At 45.0% G+C, this 21,379-nt stretch overlaps 3 protein-coding genes, 1 non-coding gene and 1 pseudogene across 4 annotated transcripts; all 5 read right to left on the bottom strand.

The window, feature by feature from the left end:
- Window positions 1-3,982: 3,982 nt before the first annotated feature.
- LOC136474670 (outer envelope membrane protein 7-like) lies at window positions 3,983-4,721 on the bottom strand. The gene has a single exon (XM_066472233.1). The coding sequence runs from the start codon at window positions 4,597-4,599 to the stop codon at window positions 4,264-4,266; it is 336 nt and encodes a 111-aa protein (XP_066328330.1). The 5' UTR covers window positions 4,600-4,721; the 3' UTR covers window positions 3,983-4,263.
- Window positions 4,722-9,338: 4,617 nt separating this feature from the next.
- LOC136477984 (uncharacterized) lies at window positions 9,339-12,700 on the bottom strand. Its single transcript, XM_066476292.1, has 3 exons — window positions 12,134-12,700; window positions 9,658-10,551; window positions 9,339-9,550 (listed from the first exon to the last, which is right to left on the bottom strand). The coding sequence occupies exons 1-2, from the start codon at window positions 12,186-12,188 to the stop codon at window positions 9,815-9,817; spliced, it is 792 nt and encodes a 263-aa protein (XP_066332389.1). The 5' UTR covers window positions 12,189-12,700; the 3' UTR covers window positions 9,339-9,550; window positions 9,658-9,814.
- Window positions 12,701-12,797: 97 nt separating this feature from the next.
- LOC136477986 (uncharacterized) lies at window positions 12,798-13,959 on the bottom strand (annotated as a pseudogene).
- Window positions 13,960-15,911: 1,952 nt separating this feature from the next.
- Window positions 15,912-20,945, bottom strand: LOC136474669 (uncharacterized). The gene is made up of 5 exons (XM_066472232.1): window positions 20,533-20,945; window positions 19,494-19,836; window positions 18,926-19,197; window positions 17,088-17,287; window positions 15,912-16,684 (listed from the first exon to the last, which is right to left on the bottom strand). Exons 1-5 carry the CDS (start codon window positions 20,720-20,722, stop codon window positions 16,250-16,252), a joined length of 1,440 nt encoding a protein of 479 aa, XP_066328329.1. The 5' UTR covers window positions 20,723-20,945; the 3' UTR covers window positions 15,912-16,249.
- Window positions 20,946-21,070: 125 nt separating this feature from the next.
- Window positions 21,071-21,142, bottom strand: TRNAQ-CUG (transfer RNA glutamine (anticodon CUG)). Its single transcript has one exon. It is a non-coding gene; the product is annotated as a tRNA-Gln (tRNA).
- Window positions 21,143-21,379: the final 237 nt, after the last annotated feature.

Here is a 21,379-nt window from a genome sequence, read left to right as displayed (position 1 = left end):
TCCTCCAATGATGGTAGGTGTGCCTACTGCCCAGACCAGACTCGACTAGTCGTTCTGGTCGACGACTAATCGTCTGGTCGGTCCCATGGCGACCAGAGTCGACTAGACGACTTGAAAACATTGAAGAGGATGCCACCAATGGATAACCATACTTTTTAGTAAAATTTTGTATGAACTCTAGTCTGAACCTTGTTGCTTAATCAAGTGACAACATTGAGATTCTTAGTTCAACACAACAAAACTACATATATGCATGTAAAGAAGAGTAAATTTGGATATATTAGTATGTAGCACAATGTTCATCATGCATGATGTAACACAAAAAATGATGTAGCACAAAAGGTTTCGACATATAATAAGTGTAAATGCGGATATATTACAACTTCACCAAAACTTAGTAATAGAATTGATCAATCATAGAGAGAGATCATAGCACATGAAACCTGAAGCTACGACATAACCATGTTAATAGCATAGCCTTACATGTGATTTGATGCCACATCCAACACATCTAAATGCATTACACAAACTCAGGAGACCAATTACTACTTATTAGTTTACCAAAAAAAATGACAGTTCAATTTCAATATTTAACATCTAGCATTTACTGATTGGACTACAACCGGCTGCTTTCTATTTACATTTATAAGTGCTATAAAAGTAGAAACCATCACAGCTTTAGCAAAATGTAATAGTCCTCCAGTCATCAAAAGATGGCATTAGGACAGGATAATCAATGCAAATTTGCACTAATTATCCTTTCCTAAAGTCATCTTTTGATGGAGTACTACAGGAAGTTTAATTCCAAATATGACATTAGTGAACTATGTGTTGCCCATGAAGCTAAAACGTAAGCATGCAATGACCTAATATTTACTACCTATGGATGTCATATCAAACAAGAAAATATAGCACAGGAAGTTTGCAGTAGCATACTATAAGCTTATTATAATTACTTTTGTTTCAGCTTTCAAACTTCAATGACCAACGTGTGCTGCATCCTAATAACATTGGTTGCTTTCCCCTGGCACGTATAATGATATATAAATCGCAAGTGCGTTATGGATTCTATCACCACTTATCCAAGCATTGTGGTACTTCACTTATTCTATACTCCATGCATGAACTTTGGAGCATGTGCTACTAGTACTAACGAACTGTACCCCATTCATAAAACTACAGTGCAGTCATGCTAACTTATCAGTCACTGCTTATGCTTCAGTTTCACATGTGACATTGAGCTGTCAGGAACTTACATGAACTTTCGCCACCCTATCTTCCTTTGCACATTAGTATTGCATCCTTTCTAGCCTCTGGTAGATGAACTTGCAATGTAAATATTTCCAAGCATCAATAACATGCATAAACACAAAGGATCATATAAATAGCACGAACACAGAACAAACATAGACAGAAACAACACATGCAAGCTGAACTTAGTGCGAAATGCGGTACTGATGTTAGAATTCAAAATTTTCAGTTTGCCTCATTCATGACAGCTAACAAAAAGGGAACAAGCATCATGTTTGAGGGAGGTGGGAAGCAAGCACAGAAACAGCATTGAAGAGCCAAAAAAAAAAAAGAGTACTATGCAGAATCAAAAGCTAGCCAGGATTCCATCGCCTTAAGCAAGTGCCTATCTCCCAGCATAAGAAATTACAAATAAAGGAATGGAAACACAAGAAAATCTCTAAAATTCCTCTAACCAAATAGACACACCAGCTTGGAAAATAGAAATAACATGTGATCAGTCTATACGAGTATACCAGATGATATGAAATGACGATAATTGGTACCCAACTTTCTTACCAACATGAATCTCAATTGTGTTTCTTAATTAATTAACAACACTGATAATCTTACTTGGTTTAACACAACTAACACTACTTTATTTTGAAGATTGTTTAGCATATAACACAATGTGATACATGAATGCCTGAGTAAATGCAGAAATATTATAGGTTCGGCAAAAAGTGAGCAAAAGAGTTGTTCATCAGAGAGATGTTAACTATGCATGCATGAATCTTGAAACTGTTAATAACATAACCTTACCTGTGCTTTGACACCACATCCAACACAACTGAATTGCAGGAAGAACTAGGGAGGCCAATTACTACTCGCTAAAACAGTGTCACTTCAATTTCAAAATTTAACAACAACAACAACAACAACATTGTGTCACATTGCTTGGTCGCTTCTACAATCCGCTGCTTGTATTAACATCTATAAACTGCTGTAGAGGCAGAAATGCTGAAACTTCGTAAAAATGTAATAGTCCAGAAATTTTAATTCCAGATATGCCATTTATGCACTATACACTATGTACGAAGCTATAAGCTTATGGGTATGAATGCAATGACTGAATATTAAATATGATCATACAATGACCTAATAATATGTATAGATGTCATATCTGACACAACACAATCAAATATACCACAGGAAGTTCACAGGGAGAAGCTATAACCTTACTATAATAAGCTAGGTTCCATTTCAAACTTCAATGTCGTGTGTAAAATAACATGACTACTTTGCCCTGGCACATATAATCACGTACTCCTAAGAAGCAAGTACATTATGGGTTCTCACACTAGTTATCTGTACATCATGAAACAATTTAAATTCCATATGTTCTACTAACAACCTATACCCTGTGTAGGGGCGGACCTACAGTAATCCCAGCAGGGGCGGCACGGAACCTCACTTAATTCTTGTCCCCCATAGTAAATCACAATTTCCACCATAGGTGTCCCTGCTTCGCAGAATCATAAGACCCTCAGCTAGTGCTAAACTAGCTTTGGATAGCATGCCCATGCTCAGTATTCTTGCTGGGGGCCCCTGGCCCTGTGCATGAAACTGCAGTAATCAGGCATTACTTGTGCTGTGATTTCACATGTATAACATTGCACTGTTAGCAATTTACATGAAATTTGATCGCTCCACAATCCTCTTCACACTAGTGCTACATGCTTTCTAACCTCTGGTGCGTCAACTTGCAGGGAAAAATGGAAGCCTATTTCCAAGCATCAATAAAGGATCACATCAATAACATGTAATAAAATACTATGTTCGCAAAAAAAATGTAATAAACTACTATAACCAGCAATCAAACAGGTGAGCTAAGCTTAGTACTAAATGTGGATTCTCTCACTAGTTATCTGAACATCATAAGCGGTGGAACTACAGTCAACCGAGCAGGTGCACAGATTCTCACTTAATTCTTGGCCCACATAGTAAATCACAAATTTCCACCATAGATGCCCCTGCTTCGCATTAATCATAAGGCTCTCAGCCAGTGCTAAACTAGCTTCGGCTAGCATGCCCCTGCTCCATTTTTTTCTGGACCAGCCATGGCCCTGTGCATGAAAATTGAAACTGCAGTGATGAGACATTACTTGTGTTGTGGTTTCACATGTATAACATTGCACTGTTAGCAATTTATATGAAATTGGATTGCTCCATCATCCTCTACACACTAGTGCTACATGCTTTCTAACCTCTGGTAGGTCAACTTGCAATGAAAAACGGAAACCCAACTCCAAGCATCAGTAAAGGATCACATCAATAACATGTAATAAAACTAATATTACCAGAAATCAAACAGGTGACCTAAGCTTAGTACTAAATGGGGATACTGATATCAGAATTCAAATTTTACAAATTGCATCATCCATGATGCATGGCAAAAGGAACAAAATACAGAAACAGAGTTAAAGACTAACATAGTAATATTGAGTAAAGATAAGCTACACCCAGGACTTATTCATATGGAAAACTGCCTACCTGATAGCATGGACAACAATCGACGGTGCAAACAAATTACTGATGCACAGCAAATAAAACACTAGCATTCTTAGCACCAGATGGAAAAATGATATAAGGAAGTTCAAAATAGGGATTTATAACACACAATCATATTACATTAGCATAATAATGATATTGACTAGAGCACCTGATGCTGCAAAAGACAAAGCAACCGCTATTTTAACTAAGAAATAGTTGGCAAATATCATAATCAAGTAGTCAGCAGTTCAATAAACATTTAGACACACATACCATCACATCAAACCATCAACGACGTGAACTAAATGGTACCAGAGCCAAAAACTAACGCAACCTTACTGCTAAACTCACTGAAATTATAGTCCAAACTTTGCACTATCCATGACAGCGACAGGTTCCAAAATCACAGAACAGATTCACAGAACCAACAGCATACTATTCAGAAGAGCAAACAGACAGGTCGCCATGTCGCCATCCCCTTCACTCGGCCTTGTCGGCGGCGGCGGCCTCCTCCACCTTCTCCTCCAACTCGGCCACCTTCTCCTCCACCTCGGCCGGGGCCGGCGGCGCGGACGGCTCCGCTGGTGCGGGCGCCTTCTCCTCCTCCGCCTCGGCCGCAGCGGCAGGCGCGGGGGCCTCCTCCTGGTCGGGGTCGCGGGCGGTGTCGGTGGAGCGGGAGATGGCGGCGCGGAGGCGGTCCATGAAGGGCCTGAAGGCGGTCTCCACGGTGACCCATGCGAGCGCGAGCCCCCCGGCGACGATCACCGCCGTCTTCAGGGCGCTACCCTCGCGCTGGCCTCCACCTTCCTTCGCCATGGGTGCTCGCGGGTCGCTGGTGACGGATGGGTGGCGTGATGCGCGTGTGTGACAGGTGTCTCTGGCCGCGGGCGCTCGGAGTTTGGGGGTTCTACGCGCGTGGGGGAAACAACGGCCGGGGGGGGGGGGGGGGGGGGGGGGGGGAGGTTGAAGCTTTTTGTCTCTGCACTGTAGCGCACGAAAGGGAAGGCCGGAGGAAGAGGACAAGCCGAGGGACGGAGGGGAGACGAGCCGTGACCACCTGTCCAACCTAACCTGGACGGGGTGGAGGTTGGAGTGGACCGCGGGCTGTGTGTACGGGGGCCGCCGCTCCCGGGTAGGCCATCATGGGCTGGAATTTGGAGCCGTGGCTTTCAGCTCGAAACTGATTTTGGGCTGAATTTCGCGAAGGCCGCGAAGAAGATTGGAAGAATTGGGTTGGGCGTCCACTCATTGGCCTGGCCCTGGTAAGAAAACGTCGGTGGCCTTTATTATACGAGGAAAAGGCAAGGTTGGGTTGGCTTTCCATCCAAATTCCATGGACCGCCGCCGCCGGCCGCCGAATTCACGTCTGTTTCGCGGGCACCACCGCGATTCCTTCCATCGGAGCGCTGCCGAACCATCCATTTTCTCGTGGTGCAGTGCTCGACTGCAGGTCCATCGATCGGACTCGTAGTCGTAGGTGACAGAATTGACCGCCTACCTGTTCACATGTGGACGCTTCACCTTCTGTTGTGCGTCCTACTACTCCTGGTACTGGTAGCGGTAGACAGGGACACGAGAGAATAGTATGTGTCGTTCTAGAAACGAAATTGGAGTGAAATTGGCGTTCGAATCCATCAGCCTGCTCGCTTGCTCGTAAACGATCATAAATTTCCAGCTAGGAACAGTGTTTTTCTCTCACATTAAAACAGCCAGCAGTAAATAATCCACGATACGATACGGTCTCCCGAACAGGCTGATCATGTCTCGAAGTAATTTGCGTTTTGAGATGACTAAACCGTGGACAAATTCACTGGAAAAACTGCCATACACACCATGATTCCATGAACCTGTTAGCTTTAGGGTTCTTGGGTATGTTCATCGGATCGGGATTCTTAGCACAGTAATAAATGAATCGGATTTCACAGAGAGATTGAGAGATAGGTGATAAGTAGCAAACCGTCAAACGCCGTAGTTGTTGAAGCTCCGACCGGGGTTTCGTTGGCGAACGCCATCTGCGCGCCGGCAGCGATGGTCGGTGGAGAGGGAGTCGGCGCTGTGGCGTCCTCGACGGCGGCGTGAGCGTCGGGTGGCGTTGCCGGCGTCGGTGGTACTTCCCGTCGCTGGCAGCGCCCCTACTTTCGATCGGGTCTAGGGTTTAGGATGTCGGTGGGGTGACTGGCGGCGCGGCGAACCTCGTATCGCGAGCCCCGGCCCCCACCTTCCTTTATAGCGCTGTGCGACGGGGGCCCACCAACCATGTAGGGTTGGGCGCCCCCGATCAGGGCGCGAGGACAAGGCCCAGTTAGGCCGTTGGGCCTAACTGGTGGGAGATCAATGCTAACATTCTCCCCCTTGATCTCTCATCTATTCTTCGTTCTTTAATTTCATACTCAAAACTTTCAATTCATATTTTTCTTGCTTCCATCCTATTTCATCACAGATTAGTGCATAGAACTGTCCCATCGTCACAGCAATTAGTGCCGTTAGACTAACAGCCACAATACAATTCTCCGTTTTGAAATGTAAACTTTCTTTGGGCCCTTCGTATGTTTGGGAATCATAGGCTTTCCCTTAAACCCATGCCGGCTACGTGTTCTCTGAACACGTTGGGTGGTAAGCCCTTTGTGAGCGGATCCGCGAGTATTTTTTCTGTACTTATGTGCTCAAGATTTATTATATGATCCCGAACTTTATCTTTCACAACATAGTACTTTATGTCAATGTGTTTTGCAGCACCACTTGACTTATTGTTGTGAGCGTACTGTACCGCTGGATTGTTATCACAATACAATCGCAGTGGTTCATTTATATCATCAATCACTTTCAATCCGGGTATGAATTTCTTCAGCCAGTTCACCTGCCCCGTTGCCTCATAGCATGCTACAAACTCGGCATACATTGTCGAGGATGTAGTTACGGTTTGTTTGGAGCTTTTCTACGATATAGCCCCTCCTACAAGAGTAAATACATATCCTGACGTGGATTTTCTTTCGTCTCCCGCATAATCAGAATCTGAATACCCCTCTATCTGTAGGGAATCAGATCTTCTATACGTAAGCATGAGGCCTTTCGTACCCTGCAAATAACGTAGGACTTTCTTCACTAATTTCCAATGTTCAATTTCTGGATTCTTTTGATATCTGCCAAGTAATCCGGTAACAAAAGCTAAGTCAGGGCGTGTACACACTTGAGCATATTGTAAACTTCCAACAGCTGAAGCATACGGTACCGCTTTCATTCGGTCAATTTCATATTGGTTCTTGGGACACTGATGTTCCCCAAATCTATCGCCCTTGACTATAGGAGCAGGTGAAGGACTGCACGCATGCATACTAAATTTATTTAGGACCTTTTCTATGTATGCCTTTTGCGATAATCCTAGAACCCCTTTTCTCCTGTCTCGGTGAATCTCTATTCCTAAAACGAACGAGGCCTCACCGAGATCTTTCATATCAAAGTTCGAGGACAAGAATTTCTTCGTTTCCATTAGTAGATTGATATCACTGCTAGCAAGCAAGATATCATCCACATACAAAATTAGGAATATGTACTTTCCATTTCTGAACTTTGCATAAACGCAATTGTCCTCAACATTTTCTTCAAACCCAAAAACTTTTATCGTTCTATCAAACTTCAAATACCACTGTCTTGAAGCTTGCTTCAATCCGTAAATTGATTTCTTTAGGCGGCATCCCATATTTTCCTTTCCTTTTACGACAAAACCTTTCGGTTGTGCCATATAAACATTTTCTTCCAAATCCCCATTTAGGAAAGCCGTCTTTATATCCATTTGATGTAACTCCAAGTCATAGTGGGCTACAAGTGCCATTATAATTCTGAAGGAATCTTTACATGAGACTGGAGAAAACGTCTCATTGTAATCAATCCCTTCTCTTTGCGTGAAGCCTTTCGCCACGAGTCGCGCTTTAAATCTTTCTATATTCCCTTGGGAGTCATATTTCGTTTTGTAGACCCATTTACAGCCTACTGTTTTGGCTCCTTTAGGAATATTTTCTAAGTCCCAAACTTTATTGGTACTCATTGATTTCAATTCATCTTCCATGGCCTTAAGCCACTTTGATGAGTGGTCGCTTCTCATGGCTTCTTCAAATGAGGTGGGATCGTCCCCCATCTGACATTCTTCAGTTTCATAAACTTCATAGTCATCAGTAATAGCTGATCTTCTTATTCTTTGAGATCTTCTAGGTGCCTCCGGCACTTGTTCCACATTGGGCTGTTGTAGTTCTTCCTCATGTGCAACATTTGGTTCTATAGTTTCCTCAAGGATAGGTTCCTCAAGAACAGGTTCCTCATGTTCATTCATTGTCGCCACGGGAGAACTTGCAACAGGTGTTAGCACTACAGTGTCCTGCACTGTCGGTGCAACAGTAGCAGGTAGCGTGAAGAATGGTTCTTCAACCATCGGAGTGGGTACATGTACCCGCTTCTCCTGTAGGCTGATTTCTCGTGCTACCATGCCCCCCCTGATCATGTTATCCTCCAAGAACACAGCGTGTCTTATTTCTACAATCTTCGTATGTCTGTCAGGATAATAGAAGCGATATCCTTTCGATCTTTCTGGATAGCCAATAAAATGGCAGCTGACTGTCTTGGAGTCTAACTTTCCTATGTTTGGGTTAAACACTTTTGCCTCAGCTGGACAGCCCCACACACGCAAATGGTTAAGTGAGGGTTCCCTTCCTGTCCATAATTCATACGGTGTTTTAGGCACCGATTTACTTGGTACTCGATTAAGTATGTGAATGGCGGTTTTCAGTGCCTCTATCCATAAACTAATCGGTAATGTGGAGTAACTCATCATACTTCTTACCATATCCATTAAGGTACGGTTACGTCTTTCAGCCACTCCATTCTGCTGAGGCTCCTCCGGTGTGGAGTACTGAGCAACTATGCCATTTTCCTGTAGGAACCTTGCAAATGGTCCAGGAATTTGGCCATATGGGGTATGTCGCCCATAGTACTCTCCACCTCGGTCTGATCGTACTATCTTTATTTTCTTATTGTGCTGGTTTTCAACTTCAGCTTTAAATATTTTGAATTTATCCAATGCTTCCGATCTTTCTTTAATTGGATAAATATTGCCATAACGAGAGTAGTCGTCTGTGAATGTTATAAACGAGTCATAACCATCCACACTTTTCACAGGAAAAGGACCACATATATCTGTGTGGATTATTTCTAAAATTCCTGTGCTTCGTTTGGCATCTTTCTTAATTTTCTTGACATACTTTCCTTTGATGCAATTAATACATTGCTCTAAATCTGAAAATTCTAAGTGCGGGAGAATTGATTCCTTAACCAATCGTTCCATTCTTCCCCTCGAAATATGGCCCAAGCGACAATGCCATAATTTCGAAGAGACAGTATCAATTCTCTTCCGCTTCTTAGTTACATCCGTAGATGGGGAATCATTCACATTCTCATCACATACATTGTTCGCATTCTCAGCAAGAGATAATAAATAAAGCTTGTCTTATCAGAAGGCAAGACCAACACATTTATTATTAACCAGTATCTTACACTTGCCATCACCAAAATGGCAATCAATTCCATCATCATCAAGTTTCGAAACACTTATCAAATTTCTACGCAAAGAGGGAACATAAAGTACTTCTTTAAGTCTAAGTACAAAACCATTATTCAATTCTAAAGAAAAAACTCCAATGGCTTCAACATTGGCTTGCAGTCCATTTGCAACTTTAATCGTTCTTTCTCCTCTTTGCAAGGTTCTCGTCCCACTTAACCCCTGTAAAGAATTTGCAACATGAGTAGTTGCTCCTGAATCAACCCACCAAGTGGATTTATCATAACATAAATACAGAGATTCATCTACAAATGTAATAAATTCATCACCTTTCTTTAGCAGAGATTTCAGGAAGTCTGGACAATCCCTCTTGTAGTGTCCCTTCTTGAAGCAGTGCTTGCACTGATCTTTTTCAGCTCCACCATACTGCTGATTCTCAGAATCCTGGGGTTTCTTTCCCTGTGAACTGGAGGAAGAGGACTTATCCTACTTAGGTTTCCCTTGTGGTTTAGAATTCTTGCCATTAAAGTTCTTTCTTTTGTTGTCCTTCACAAAATGAGCAGATTCACCTTGTGAGGACTTTATCCTCTCCTCTTCTTGAGCACACATTGAGATGAGTCTTTCTATGCCCCATCTTTCAGGCTGCATATTATAGTTCACAATGAAGGTGTCATATTCTTTCGGCAAAGAAGCAAAAATCAAATGAATTAGGAAATCCTCCTCCTTCAAATTCATTTCTTTTAGCTTAGATGCCGTAGTGTTCATCTTCAAAATGTGCTCTCTTATGCTACCACCAGTGAATTTCTCATTCACAAGCTTCTTAATCAGTGAACTTGCTGTGGCCTTGGTAGACCCAGTAAACTGACTCTTGATTTTCTCAAGATATTCTTTAGCAGTAGCACATTCAGGGATTGAGCCCCTTATCTGTTCTTCTATGGTGGCTTTGGCTACCAACAGGCACTTACGGTTGGAGAGAGTCCATTGCCTATGTTCAAGGTCATATTTCATTCTTATTTTAGCATGATCACGCTTCCGAGAAGCGAAATCAGCGTCAGATTCATTGTCACCTCTCACCGGGTCCTCTGGCTCAGTGGGACACGGTGAGGTGATGGCAAAATCGACCTCTCCCAACGCAAGTTCCAATTCATACTTCTCCCGCCACACACGGTGATTGGTTCCGTTGAGTGTCGGGATGTTGGTAATGTTCACAATGCATTTGCCTCCTGAAATCATACCAGAGTAAGTGAGAAACATTTATACATAAAATTCCATGCTTTAACTCAACGTTGGCCAAATTAAAACTTATAATTCATCCATGCAAAATATTTTACATCACCGTTGGGCAGAAGTAAAATTAATGCACAATTTCTCATAGATCAAAAATTATAATATTTGTTATTAACAATGTTGGTCAGAAAATAACAATATCATAATTGCATCAAAATTATCAGAAATTCATTTCTCTTAAAATTAAATTATCCCGTTGGTTCAAATTTAATCAAAGAGAACAATAATTATCATGCACAGCGGAAACATTAATAATCTTTTCATGTTATTATTTTCCAGAAGCACTAAAAAATTCATTGTTTTCTGGGCAAAATATCATTGGATAAAATTTGCACAGAAAATTGTATCAAAAACATTCAAATTCATCAAAATATGCATTTAAAATTGTTTCTGGAAAATAATAAGAAAAAATTTCTTGTTCTTCTTTCATTTTTTTCAGCCCAGCGCGGCCCAAAACGAGCTGAAAACGGCTCGGCCCGGCTTGCTTCGCGCGCACAGGCCGCACCCAGGCCGCAACCTGGGCCTGGGCCGGCAAACCGCGCCGCGCGCTCGCGCCCGCCTGGGCCTCGACTTGGCCCAGCGCATCTCGGGCGTTCGATCTGATCCGACGGACGAGCGGCCGTTTCGCGCGGATCAAAAACCCAGGCCGCGGCCGGCGCCCTGGAACCCTAGCCATTTCGGCTCTTGCTCTCTCTCTCTTCTTTCTCAGTCGCAGCAGCGAGGACAGCCGCTACCGAGCAGCCGCGAGCGAGCAGAGCGGGCGGTCCTTTGCGCCGTCGCCGGCCCCCTCGCCGGCGCGCGTGCTCCCCAACGGGTGAGCACGCCGCCGTCGAGCGGCCTGGCCGCGGCGCTACCTTGGCCCAGCCCGGCGAGTTCGCGCCCCGGCTCGGCTTCTTCTTCGGCGCCGGCGGAAGAGCCGGTGCGCTTCTTCTTCTTCTTCCGCGCCGGTGGAGGTTTATCCCCGACAAACGGCGTGTTCTTTCTTGTTCTTCCCCGTCCCCTTTCTTCCCCATTCCGACGCACGGGAATTAGGGTTAGGGTTTGGGAATGGGGTTTTTACTGTTCATCCGAATGGGATTAGGGTTAGGGTTTCAGTGTGCCGCCTTTTGTTCTTTTCCCCTTTCCCCTTTCGGATTTGATTTCTTTCTTCTTTCTTTTCTTCTCACTCGTTCACCCGAAAAGGGGATCTGGGGTTAGGGTTCGGTTGAACCCGATTTCCCCGATCCGTGTTTACCTTTTGTGTGATTCGAGATCTAGATGGTAGGGTTCCTTTTCTTTCTTCTCGGATTGAACCGATTGGTGATGTGATTCTTTCTAGGGTTAGGTCTTAGTTCATTTTTTTTCTGTTTTCTTTCCCGATCCGCATCGTATCGGATCGATTTCTTGTCGAACCTTGGCTCCGATGCCATTGTTAGCTTTAGGGTTCTTGGGTATGTTCATCGGATCGGGATTCTTAGCACAGTAATAGATGAATCGGATTTCACAGAGAGATTGAGAGATAGGTGATAAGTAGCAAACCGTCAAACGCCGTAGTTGTTGAAGCTCCGGCCGGGGTTTCGTTGGCGGACGCCATCTGCGCGCCGGCAGCGACGGTCGGTGGAGAGGGAGTCGGCGCTGTGGCGTCCTCGACGGCGGCGTGAGCGTCGGGTGGCGTTGCCGGCGTCGGTGGTACTTCCCGTCGCTGGCAGCGCCCCTACTTTCAATCGGGTCTAGGGTTTAGGATGTCGGTGGGGTGACTGGCGGCGCGGTGAACCTCGTATCGCGAGCCCCGGCCCCCACCTTCCTTTATAGCGCTGTGCGACGGGGACCCACCAACCATGTAGGGTTGAACGCCCCCGATCAGGGCGCGAGGACAAGGCCCAGTTAGGCCGTTGGGCCTAACTGATGGGAGATCAATGCTAACAGAACCGGCTACCGGCGGCAACTCTCGTTTGAGAATATTCTCCTAGCTGCTGCTTACGTTGACAGGCATTTTATGATTTTTTTTTCGCAAGCTTGTCTAGCTGTTTTTGCGTTGCATTGACCAACAACTACTTCCAGCAAAGGAAGCAAACGCGTGCACCGACAGCGATACATGGCAGAATGTTACAGGGCATGGCAGCCGCTGAAAAGACGTATCAGATCTGGAGGCTGAGACTCTCTGATCTCTGAATGAAGGCATAGCACTCACTACTCAAGAACAGAGGGGCACAATTTGCATTAGTTTTATTTACTGCTGGAGGCAAAAACAGTACAAAATCAACCAAACATTGTACATTTTGATCGTCCAAAAGAACCCAAAAGAATATAAAGAACGAGCATATAACACTTCTTCACCTCTACAGGGGCACTAGATCTACACAGCACAGGATGGTAAAACCTACATTCCATTTCATTCATCATCAATTCACCGAGCAGTTTTCACTTATAACAGTACCTTGACATATTCACCATCGATCTCACGCACCTGGAACCTGAATCTTCTTGTTCTCGTGCCTCTCACCGTTCTCCGTTTCTGAATCTGGAGGAGATCGGCTGCAAACGGCACCTGCAACCGCGCGCGACGCGCCTTAGTGCGCCATGGCGTGGCCGGTGTGGTGGAAGCTCTGCCGCTGCGCGTAGGCGAACGCCGCCGCCGGCTTGCACTGGGCGTTGTTGTGCACCGCCGCCGACGACGACGGCAGGGACGACTGCTTGTGCGTGGTGGGGAGCGAGTGCGTGGACATGACGAGCCGCCGGACGCCGGAGCGCATCTTGTAGAGGATGTGGCCCCAGCTGCCCCTGCTCTGGCGGCCCATCGCGGCGACCTCCTCCTCGTTCATCTCGAGGTCGCCCGCGAACCCGGGCTTCTTGGACAGGAGCCAGCCGACGCCCCGCTGCCACCACTGCCTCAGGGAGCCGCCCCCCGCGGCGAACGCGGCGCCGAGCGAGGGCGCCGACTTGGAGCGCCGGAACGCCCACTCGGCCGACGCGGAGGAGATGGGCTGGATCTTGCCCGAGAAGGAGGACAGCCGCTTCCTCAGGCCCATGAGGTGGCTCTCCTCCTTGCCACCGCCGCCAAAGCCGCCCTGGAAGGTGGGCAGCTCGTCCTTGAGCGGCCTGGTTGGCAGGAACCTCGCCTTCTGGATGTTCTCCAGGATGGTGGCCATGGCCGGACCGGATAGAGGCAGAGCAAGCAAACCAAAGAGAGAAGAGGACGGAGAAGGTCTCTATCCTTCAAGAGAGCAATGGTCTTCTCCTGCTCTCTCACCCCCAGATGGCCAGATCTCTCCCTTCCTTCTGCTTTTGGTGTGGACAGAGGATGGAGGAGGAAGGTGAGGAGGAGGTGTATGTGTATGTGACGGCGCGGTGTTTGTGTCGCAGCCACAACAGCGCCACGACAGGCTGGCTTTATTCATGCATGAGGGGGACACGAACGAGGTGTGCAGTTGAAAGTTCCTCGTCTAGTAGCTTTTGTGAATTTGTGAATGAACAGAATAACATGCTATAGCGCGAGGCGACGTGAACGAATTACCAAACCTTTTTTTTTCTCCTCCTCCAAGTCAGGCAGCTCAGATACACTGGAGCCGTGGTGGCAAAAATGAGGTCATTCACATATCTACCATTATTATGAATGACATTTTACATCGTATCACTGACATATGAATCACTGATATGGTATTTTTTATACCACTTACATCACGCTAAATATGTAAATAATCCCAAAAATAATGGGTGGCAGCAGCTGTTGGTGCGGTGCAGGCCTCGATACGGCCACCTGGCAGCCGCTTTGACGTCCACCAAGTGGTGTGCTGTCCGGCTCTGTGTGACTCGGTTCAGGCGTTCAGCAGCTCATGCCACCAACTCATCTGATCTGAACAGCGGCCGTCTGATTATTGTCGTAACAAACATGTGCCTCGTCGGGCTAACAACATCAACTTTAAATTCTTTATAAAAAGCATGAACTTCAAATTGTTTTTTTTTATAAAGGAACTTCAAATTGTTAGCGTCCTTCGATGAAATCGAATGCTTTTTTTTTTTGTCTTTCACACAAGTGGTGCGGCCGTGCCGCTATCAAAAACATGCAAGACGAAGTTTATTTAGAGTCAAACTAACTTAAGTTTAACTTAGTTTATAAAAAATAGTATCAACATTTAACACTCCAAACAATTATATCATAAAAATATATTCCATGCTAATGATACTTATTTAGATTGATAAATTTTAATATCTTTTTAGTATGAATTTAGTCAAATAAAGATAGTATGTACTGTTTTAGAATTGTACTTTTTTTTACGGAGAGAGTATTTTTCCTTTGTATAGGATGCAGTGTTTGCAGTTACGGGAAAAGGTATAAACCGAAGCTTCGGATGATTCACTCATGGACCGAAGGAGGGAATGTGACAGAGCTGTTTATTTGATTAGCATTTACTTAAAAAAATTGGGTAGCTGCAGCAACCAAAGGGTTTCACATGAGAACATGGGGGAGGCCGGAGGAGGGAGGGGAGGAGCCAATCATCCATCGTCCAAATGGCAGCCGTGTGCCCATCAACCTTGTCTGTCCGTGTCATGTTTCGGCTGCTCATCATAGGCTTTAAGGTAGAGCTTTTCAGCAATGATTCTCCACAGCAAATGCACGCCACCAATCTACCTTCACAAAACATCGTTCAGAGTTGCATGCTCTGAACATAAACTTATACAACACGGTTGTTGCACTTCACATCTGCTACTGCACCATCGTTTTTACGGTGGTGAACTAGTGATTTCCTATGGAAGTTGTTGGCCGAGAGAGAGTGCAGTCAGGAGGAGGATTGAGGAAGAAGCGCACAGCCGCACGCACAGGTGCCGAGTCTGCAGTTCGTGCGGCTCATGTACATAGCTGCAGTTCACAAGTCCAACTCCGAGCCTGACATTGACACAGCACTCGGCGCTCACCTATTTCCCCCCTCTCCCTTTTTCGGTTGCTTCGGCTCGCCGACACTAACTTTTATTGAATGCACGGGAATGGTCGGTCGGGGGGTTGGTGGAAGAATCAGCCCGAGTGGTGGTGCTCAACTGAAGCTGGACTGGACCTCATTGTTTTCGTGGCAGTATTTTAGCCCCGGTTTCGGTTGCTTCGTCGTCAGTCTGTAACATGCCTGTTCCAGGACTTCCGGTTCAAGCCTCAGAGGCCGGTGGTGGCATATACTCTTGTCCTAGCATTGTAGTTCTCCGCAGGCACAAGAAAAAACTCGTGCAGGTGTACTAGCAGACGAGGAAAACGAGCTGTGTTGTTTTAGCTTCGACATATTAATAATATCATACGGTTCAGACTTCACAGCATATACGGCATTAGATGTGCGACAGCCACCAAATTTCTGCTGGAACAGTAGTTGCATTTGGATCTAACAATGACTACTTACATTACAGCTCATCTAAGAAAGTGACCTGTTAAACACCGATCACACAATGGAGAACTGAACTCATGTAAAACATCGATCACACAAGTGGGGCTCTGCGCCACGGCTGAATCCGATCAGTCGATCACGGTACACGAGTATATCAGGGTGGGAAACTTTTATACAGAAGTAAAAGGATCATCTGGGATACGCGTCCTCTATAAAAGCAAGCACGAAGCTTGGAATCACTGTTACAGGATCCCCTACGGCCCAACGTACATGTGAATTACACACAAATTCACCCTCTGGCTCTCTTGAGAAGATACCGGAGAGAAAAGAACCCTAGAGCAAAGGTTTGCCAAAACCACCCAGTGGCATTCCTTGGATCAACCTTTTTCGCCAACAACCAGGCATACACGGCTTCGCCAAAATGCAATGCAATTGCTATCACCAAGACCAGCCGGATCACAAGCATCGAGCGAAAAACAAACAGATGGATGTCAAGCACCCATTTCAATGGGCCGACTGGTGGAAGACAAGCAGCAGAAAACACAGCCAGCATTCCAATTGTTACAGCCAACCAAGTAAATATGGTCGGGCCATCCAGTTCCCTTCTCTTCCGCTCCTGCCAATATGAGATTGTCGCAGCTAAGCCTTCGTGAGGCCTCACCATAGGTACATAGCCGAGTTCCTCTCTAGCTTTCAAGAACGAAAAGTAGTGTGTAACACCAACCTGTCACAATTAGCAAGCAACATCAGATGTATTATTTACAGATCCTCGGATAATGGCATTTGTACCTTAACTTTTGTCCAACATCAAACAAAAATATTATTTGCAAGTCTGCTGGCCGAGTAGTTCAGTAGAGAGATCCCTTGAAAAGAACTGTTTTTTTAAGGGCGTACCCAGTGCAAAGAGCTCCCGCTCTGTGCGGGGTCCAGGGAAGGGTGTCAGTGGCAAGCCTTACCCTCGCCTGTGCAATGCGAGGAGACCGCGACTCGAAAAAAAAAACTAGCAATGAAATTGACATGACTGGTCCACTTGTATCTGACCATTATATTCATATTTCAAAACTATACTGGGGTAGGTAAAGTAGCAACACAAAAGAAAACATCAAAATTGCATGACAGAGGCTGACCTTATACACTTCAGCAGGAAGAATTAGAGGCTGAGGCATCCATTTACTATCAAGCCATGGGTAGAACAATGTAGATATGAATAAAAATATTTTTGAAATGGCAAGGGCAACAGAGGTATCCAGCGTCACTTGAGGAACGGAATAATCCAAACTTTGAAATAAGGGCTTGATGATAAAGTCAAAGGTATTGCATGGTGATCCTGCAAAACAGTTATAGCTCAATAAGGCAATGAAATGTATAACTGCATATATAATCAGCATGTTCTATATCACAGAGACTTGAAGACACCAAATTCTCAGGGGACACTTCTCTTATAAGGAAGAAAAAGTCTAAATTCTAGGTTTGTTCAAAGGTTTCAGTATTTAGACTTTTTCAAGCAATGGAAACCTTATAAGGAAGAAAAAGTCTAAATTCTCTTATAACTCATGGAACACTGTGTACTTGTATTGCAAATAATTTTGTTATTCAAGCAATGGAAACCTGGAACACCTAATTACGGAAATAATGAATTGTGTATAATATATACAAAGTGTTGAACTTCAAACTTTCAATGTTCAGAACAAGTGAGAAGGAAAGTAGCTAATAATTACTTCTTTTCCTCGAATGCGCAGGAGGAACTGTGTATCTTTATATTAAGAAGAAAAAGGGTAAAAGAGCCCAAAAAACAAGGAAACACACACTCACCCTGCAAACACACCCACACCCACACCCACAGTCAGCCTATGAAAATCAGAGTTGCACCTTTGTTACAAGATAAGCGATCAAAAACTACCTCCAACAAACTATAAACTAACCAGCTACCAGCCACATAAAGAAGTGACACTTGTTCAGATTCCAAAATTTCCAAATTCTCTCCCATGGACTGAATACCACAGCACCCCAGAAGAAGCCATTATAAGTTATTTCGCTGTATACACACCAGAAGTGCCAAATATATTTGTCATCAGTTCCAGGTTGCAACACCACTTGAGACAAGAGGTCCCAGAGATTCAAGAAATCAGCAAGAACACCAACAGAAAATACCCCTTGCAAGTCAGTCACCCAAGCATGATCAGCGAGTGCTTCCAAAAACTGTGCACTTGTTAACTCTACGTTTAGGAACTAAAGCGAAGGCAGGGTGCAAGATCTTCAATTATTTGCCCATGAATCCACCTGTCTGACAGAGTGTAAGCACCATCACCAACTTCAGGGCATACTGCCATGGAGAAGGAAAAATGGACATATGGATCAACTTGGACCCGAAAGGAAGACCAAGGGCACTCAGGTTCAGTTTTTTGTAACCAAAGCCAGCACATCCTAAGCACCCATCCCATCCGCTGGAGATCAGAGATGCCCAGGCCACCAAGTTCAGGGGGTCAACAAGCCTTACCCATGCAACCAAACAGTGCCTTCTTTTTTCCCTTTCCACAAAAATCTCCTCCAGATCTCCTCAATTTCTTTGATGACCCATCGAGGGAGTTCAGATGTCATAGCTAAGTAGACCAGCATTGAAGTAAGTACATAATGTACCAGCACTTTTCTACCAGCCCAGTTCAACAGATCAGCTTTCCAGCCAGGAAGATGATCAGGCAATTAGCTATCAAGTAGATGATGGGCTGTACCTCTGATCTATGTAGTACATAAGTTAAACTATATTGCTAGCAATGGTATTATTGCCAAAATCAAGAAAATAAACCACGAATGTCTTCTCTACCTAGCCTAGGCTTGCATTTTTTTCACATTCAAGTAAAAAACAAAATTAGCAGTACCACTATGGACAGAAAAAAACACAAAGATGGGACCTGCGTGCGTCTAATTTAGTAATGACATCACAGAAGCTAACAGTAACAGCAATTACCATCACAGATGAAATAGGCCTGACCAGCTGCTACAGGGGCTCCTTTCCTGTCAGGAATGTCATCTAAAAGTCCCATGCTTGCCAATATCAGAGCAAGAACTAGATTATCTATATACACCCAATCTGTCTTGACATCTGGGCCCCCAATCTTAAAGAATGTTAATCCCAACTTTGCAAGGGACAGGATTCTTGGAAGATGACGCTCTTCACCTGGTCCATATATAGCAGCAGGGCGAATTGCACATGTATAAAGACGAGTACTTTTATCACTCCTGTAAGATTTCACCCAATCAATAAGACAGGCTGCATACTATCAAATGCCACTCTTGACTTACAAGCTAAAATGAAATTATTATTATTGTTTAAGAAGGTGCAATTACGCATGACAACACTAAGGTTTTCAGAAGACAATATCATAATCTAAGAAAGTGTACAAAGTGTAGCATTAGCCTAAACAATTTCTTTCTAACTGTCCTTTTGAACGACAGCATGGTCCACAAAAAACTTAAGCGTATTTGCCATATTTTTCAATGTACTGGACCCTAGCAAACGAGAAGGGTAAACTTACTTAGCTGGCCGCCCATTACTCTTCAGTACCAACTGTTCAGCAACTGATTTGCTGCGCCCATAAGCATCAACATGGTCTTCAATTGGAAAATAAGGCAACGCCTCATTTCCGTTGACAATCGGCTTTCCTCCAAATACCACATTGTAAGTGCTTACATACACAAGTCTCCTAACACCTTGTTCATGGCAAGCATCCAGTACATTGCAGGTCCCATTTATATTAACCTCATCAGTTCTCCCAGTCTGCACCATTTCCTTCCCTGACATGCCATAAGAAGCAAGGTGGAAAACACAGTCCACTCCACGGAAAGCCCTCCCCACATCATCCTTCTTTCTAATGTCCCCTGTGAAACAAGGCCTTAAGAAACTGATGATTCATTCCACAAGCCACATATTGGTATCTGGTAACCAGTTGCATTAAAAACAAAGAAACAGAAGCTAACAGGGTGATTGCAGTCAAAACATGCACAGAAAAAACTATGCAAGAGCCACCAACTACCTACTTAGATACACACAGGTTAAGCAAGTAGTACTGGTGCACTAATGTCCTTCGTGTGGACACACTAATTTGCATCTTTTTTTTGTGACTAATTTGCATCTTGATCCAGAAGCCGAACTACAGCATACTAAGGACTGGAGCACTCTGGGGGGTGTTTGGTTTATGGAATGAAGTGATCCATCATCATCTCACTCTCTAGTTTTTTGTTTGGTCTATGGAATAGAATGAGTTGATCCATCACCACATCATTTCTCACTATGAGCAATGGGGTCATTACACTAAATTTGAAGAATGGATTCATGATGCGTCACCCCATCTAGAATGGGTTGATTTCCCAAAACAAACACTCCATAAGCATCTATTCTAAGAGCAGTCCAATTCTGCAACTCACAACGCAGAGTAAGCTATCTACCATGTAGGTTGTAGCGTTGTTGTACCAGTACTACATCCGCAGAGCACACCCACAGCGACCGCAAAGTAAAACCGTGGTGATTGGTGATGCAGCGACCTGAACTCAAGATGGTAAGCGGGAGGGACTTACCTTGGATGATGCGGACGCCGGCGTCGAGGAGCTGCTGGGACCAGGAGGAGGATGCGCGGAGGTCGAGGGACCGGACCTCGCGGGCACCGCGGCGGAGCAGCTCGAGGCAGAGGGCGGCTCCGACGAAGCCCTGCCCGCCCGTCACCGCGAACCGCACGCCCTCGATCCCCTCGTTCACGCTCAGATGCATCTTCTCGGCGGGGTACAGGTCGCCGGCGACCGATGCCTGGCTGCGAACCCGGGCGAAGCGTCAGCAGCTCAGCACGACCAAGACCAACTGGACGATGGAGTCTGGACTGTGATTCTGTGAACTCGTGAAGTGGACGACTACGAATTCCCTCAACCTCAGGCGAATTTGCTTTTTATTCATCATCACCATCAGAGGTACCTCAAAAAAACAGAAAATCAGGGTGGGTGGGTGGGGTGGGGGGGGGTGGGGGGGGGGGGGGGGACGACTTCTGGGTATGGACTGATGCCTATAGATTGCTTGACCCGTTAGACTCGCTACTCCAAAAAAAAATGAAAAATGTGAAAAAATAGGTCCCACCGAGATTTGAACTCGGGTTACTGGATTCAGAGTCCAATGTCCTGACCACTAGACCATGGGACCTTCGATGTTCATTTGCCACAAACATTTTATATATACACTTGTGAGTGGTTTTTGGATATGGACTGAACCCGCGACCCCTTTGTTCACAATACTTGATTAACACCTGCTACTGAGATTGGGAGCGAACGTTGAAGGAGGATGAGCACGGCTAAGTACAGTCGACAATGGTATGAAGTTTGAACCATAAATTCCTCCATTGTTCCGATTAATTGTCCATACTTCGATTACCGCTTGGCC

This window comes from Miscanthus floridulus, chromosome 8 (genome assembly GCF_019320115.1).
Source record: "Miscanthus floridulus cultivar M001 chromosome 8, ASM1932011v1, whole genome shotgun sequence".
Lineage (NCBI taxonomy): Eukaryota > Viridiplantae > Streptophyta > Magnoliopsida > Poales > Poaceae > Miscanthus > Miscanthus floridulus.
Note: the sequence above shows the minus strand (reverse complement) of the source record. Positions and strands in the feature narration are given on the sequence as shown.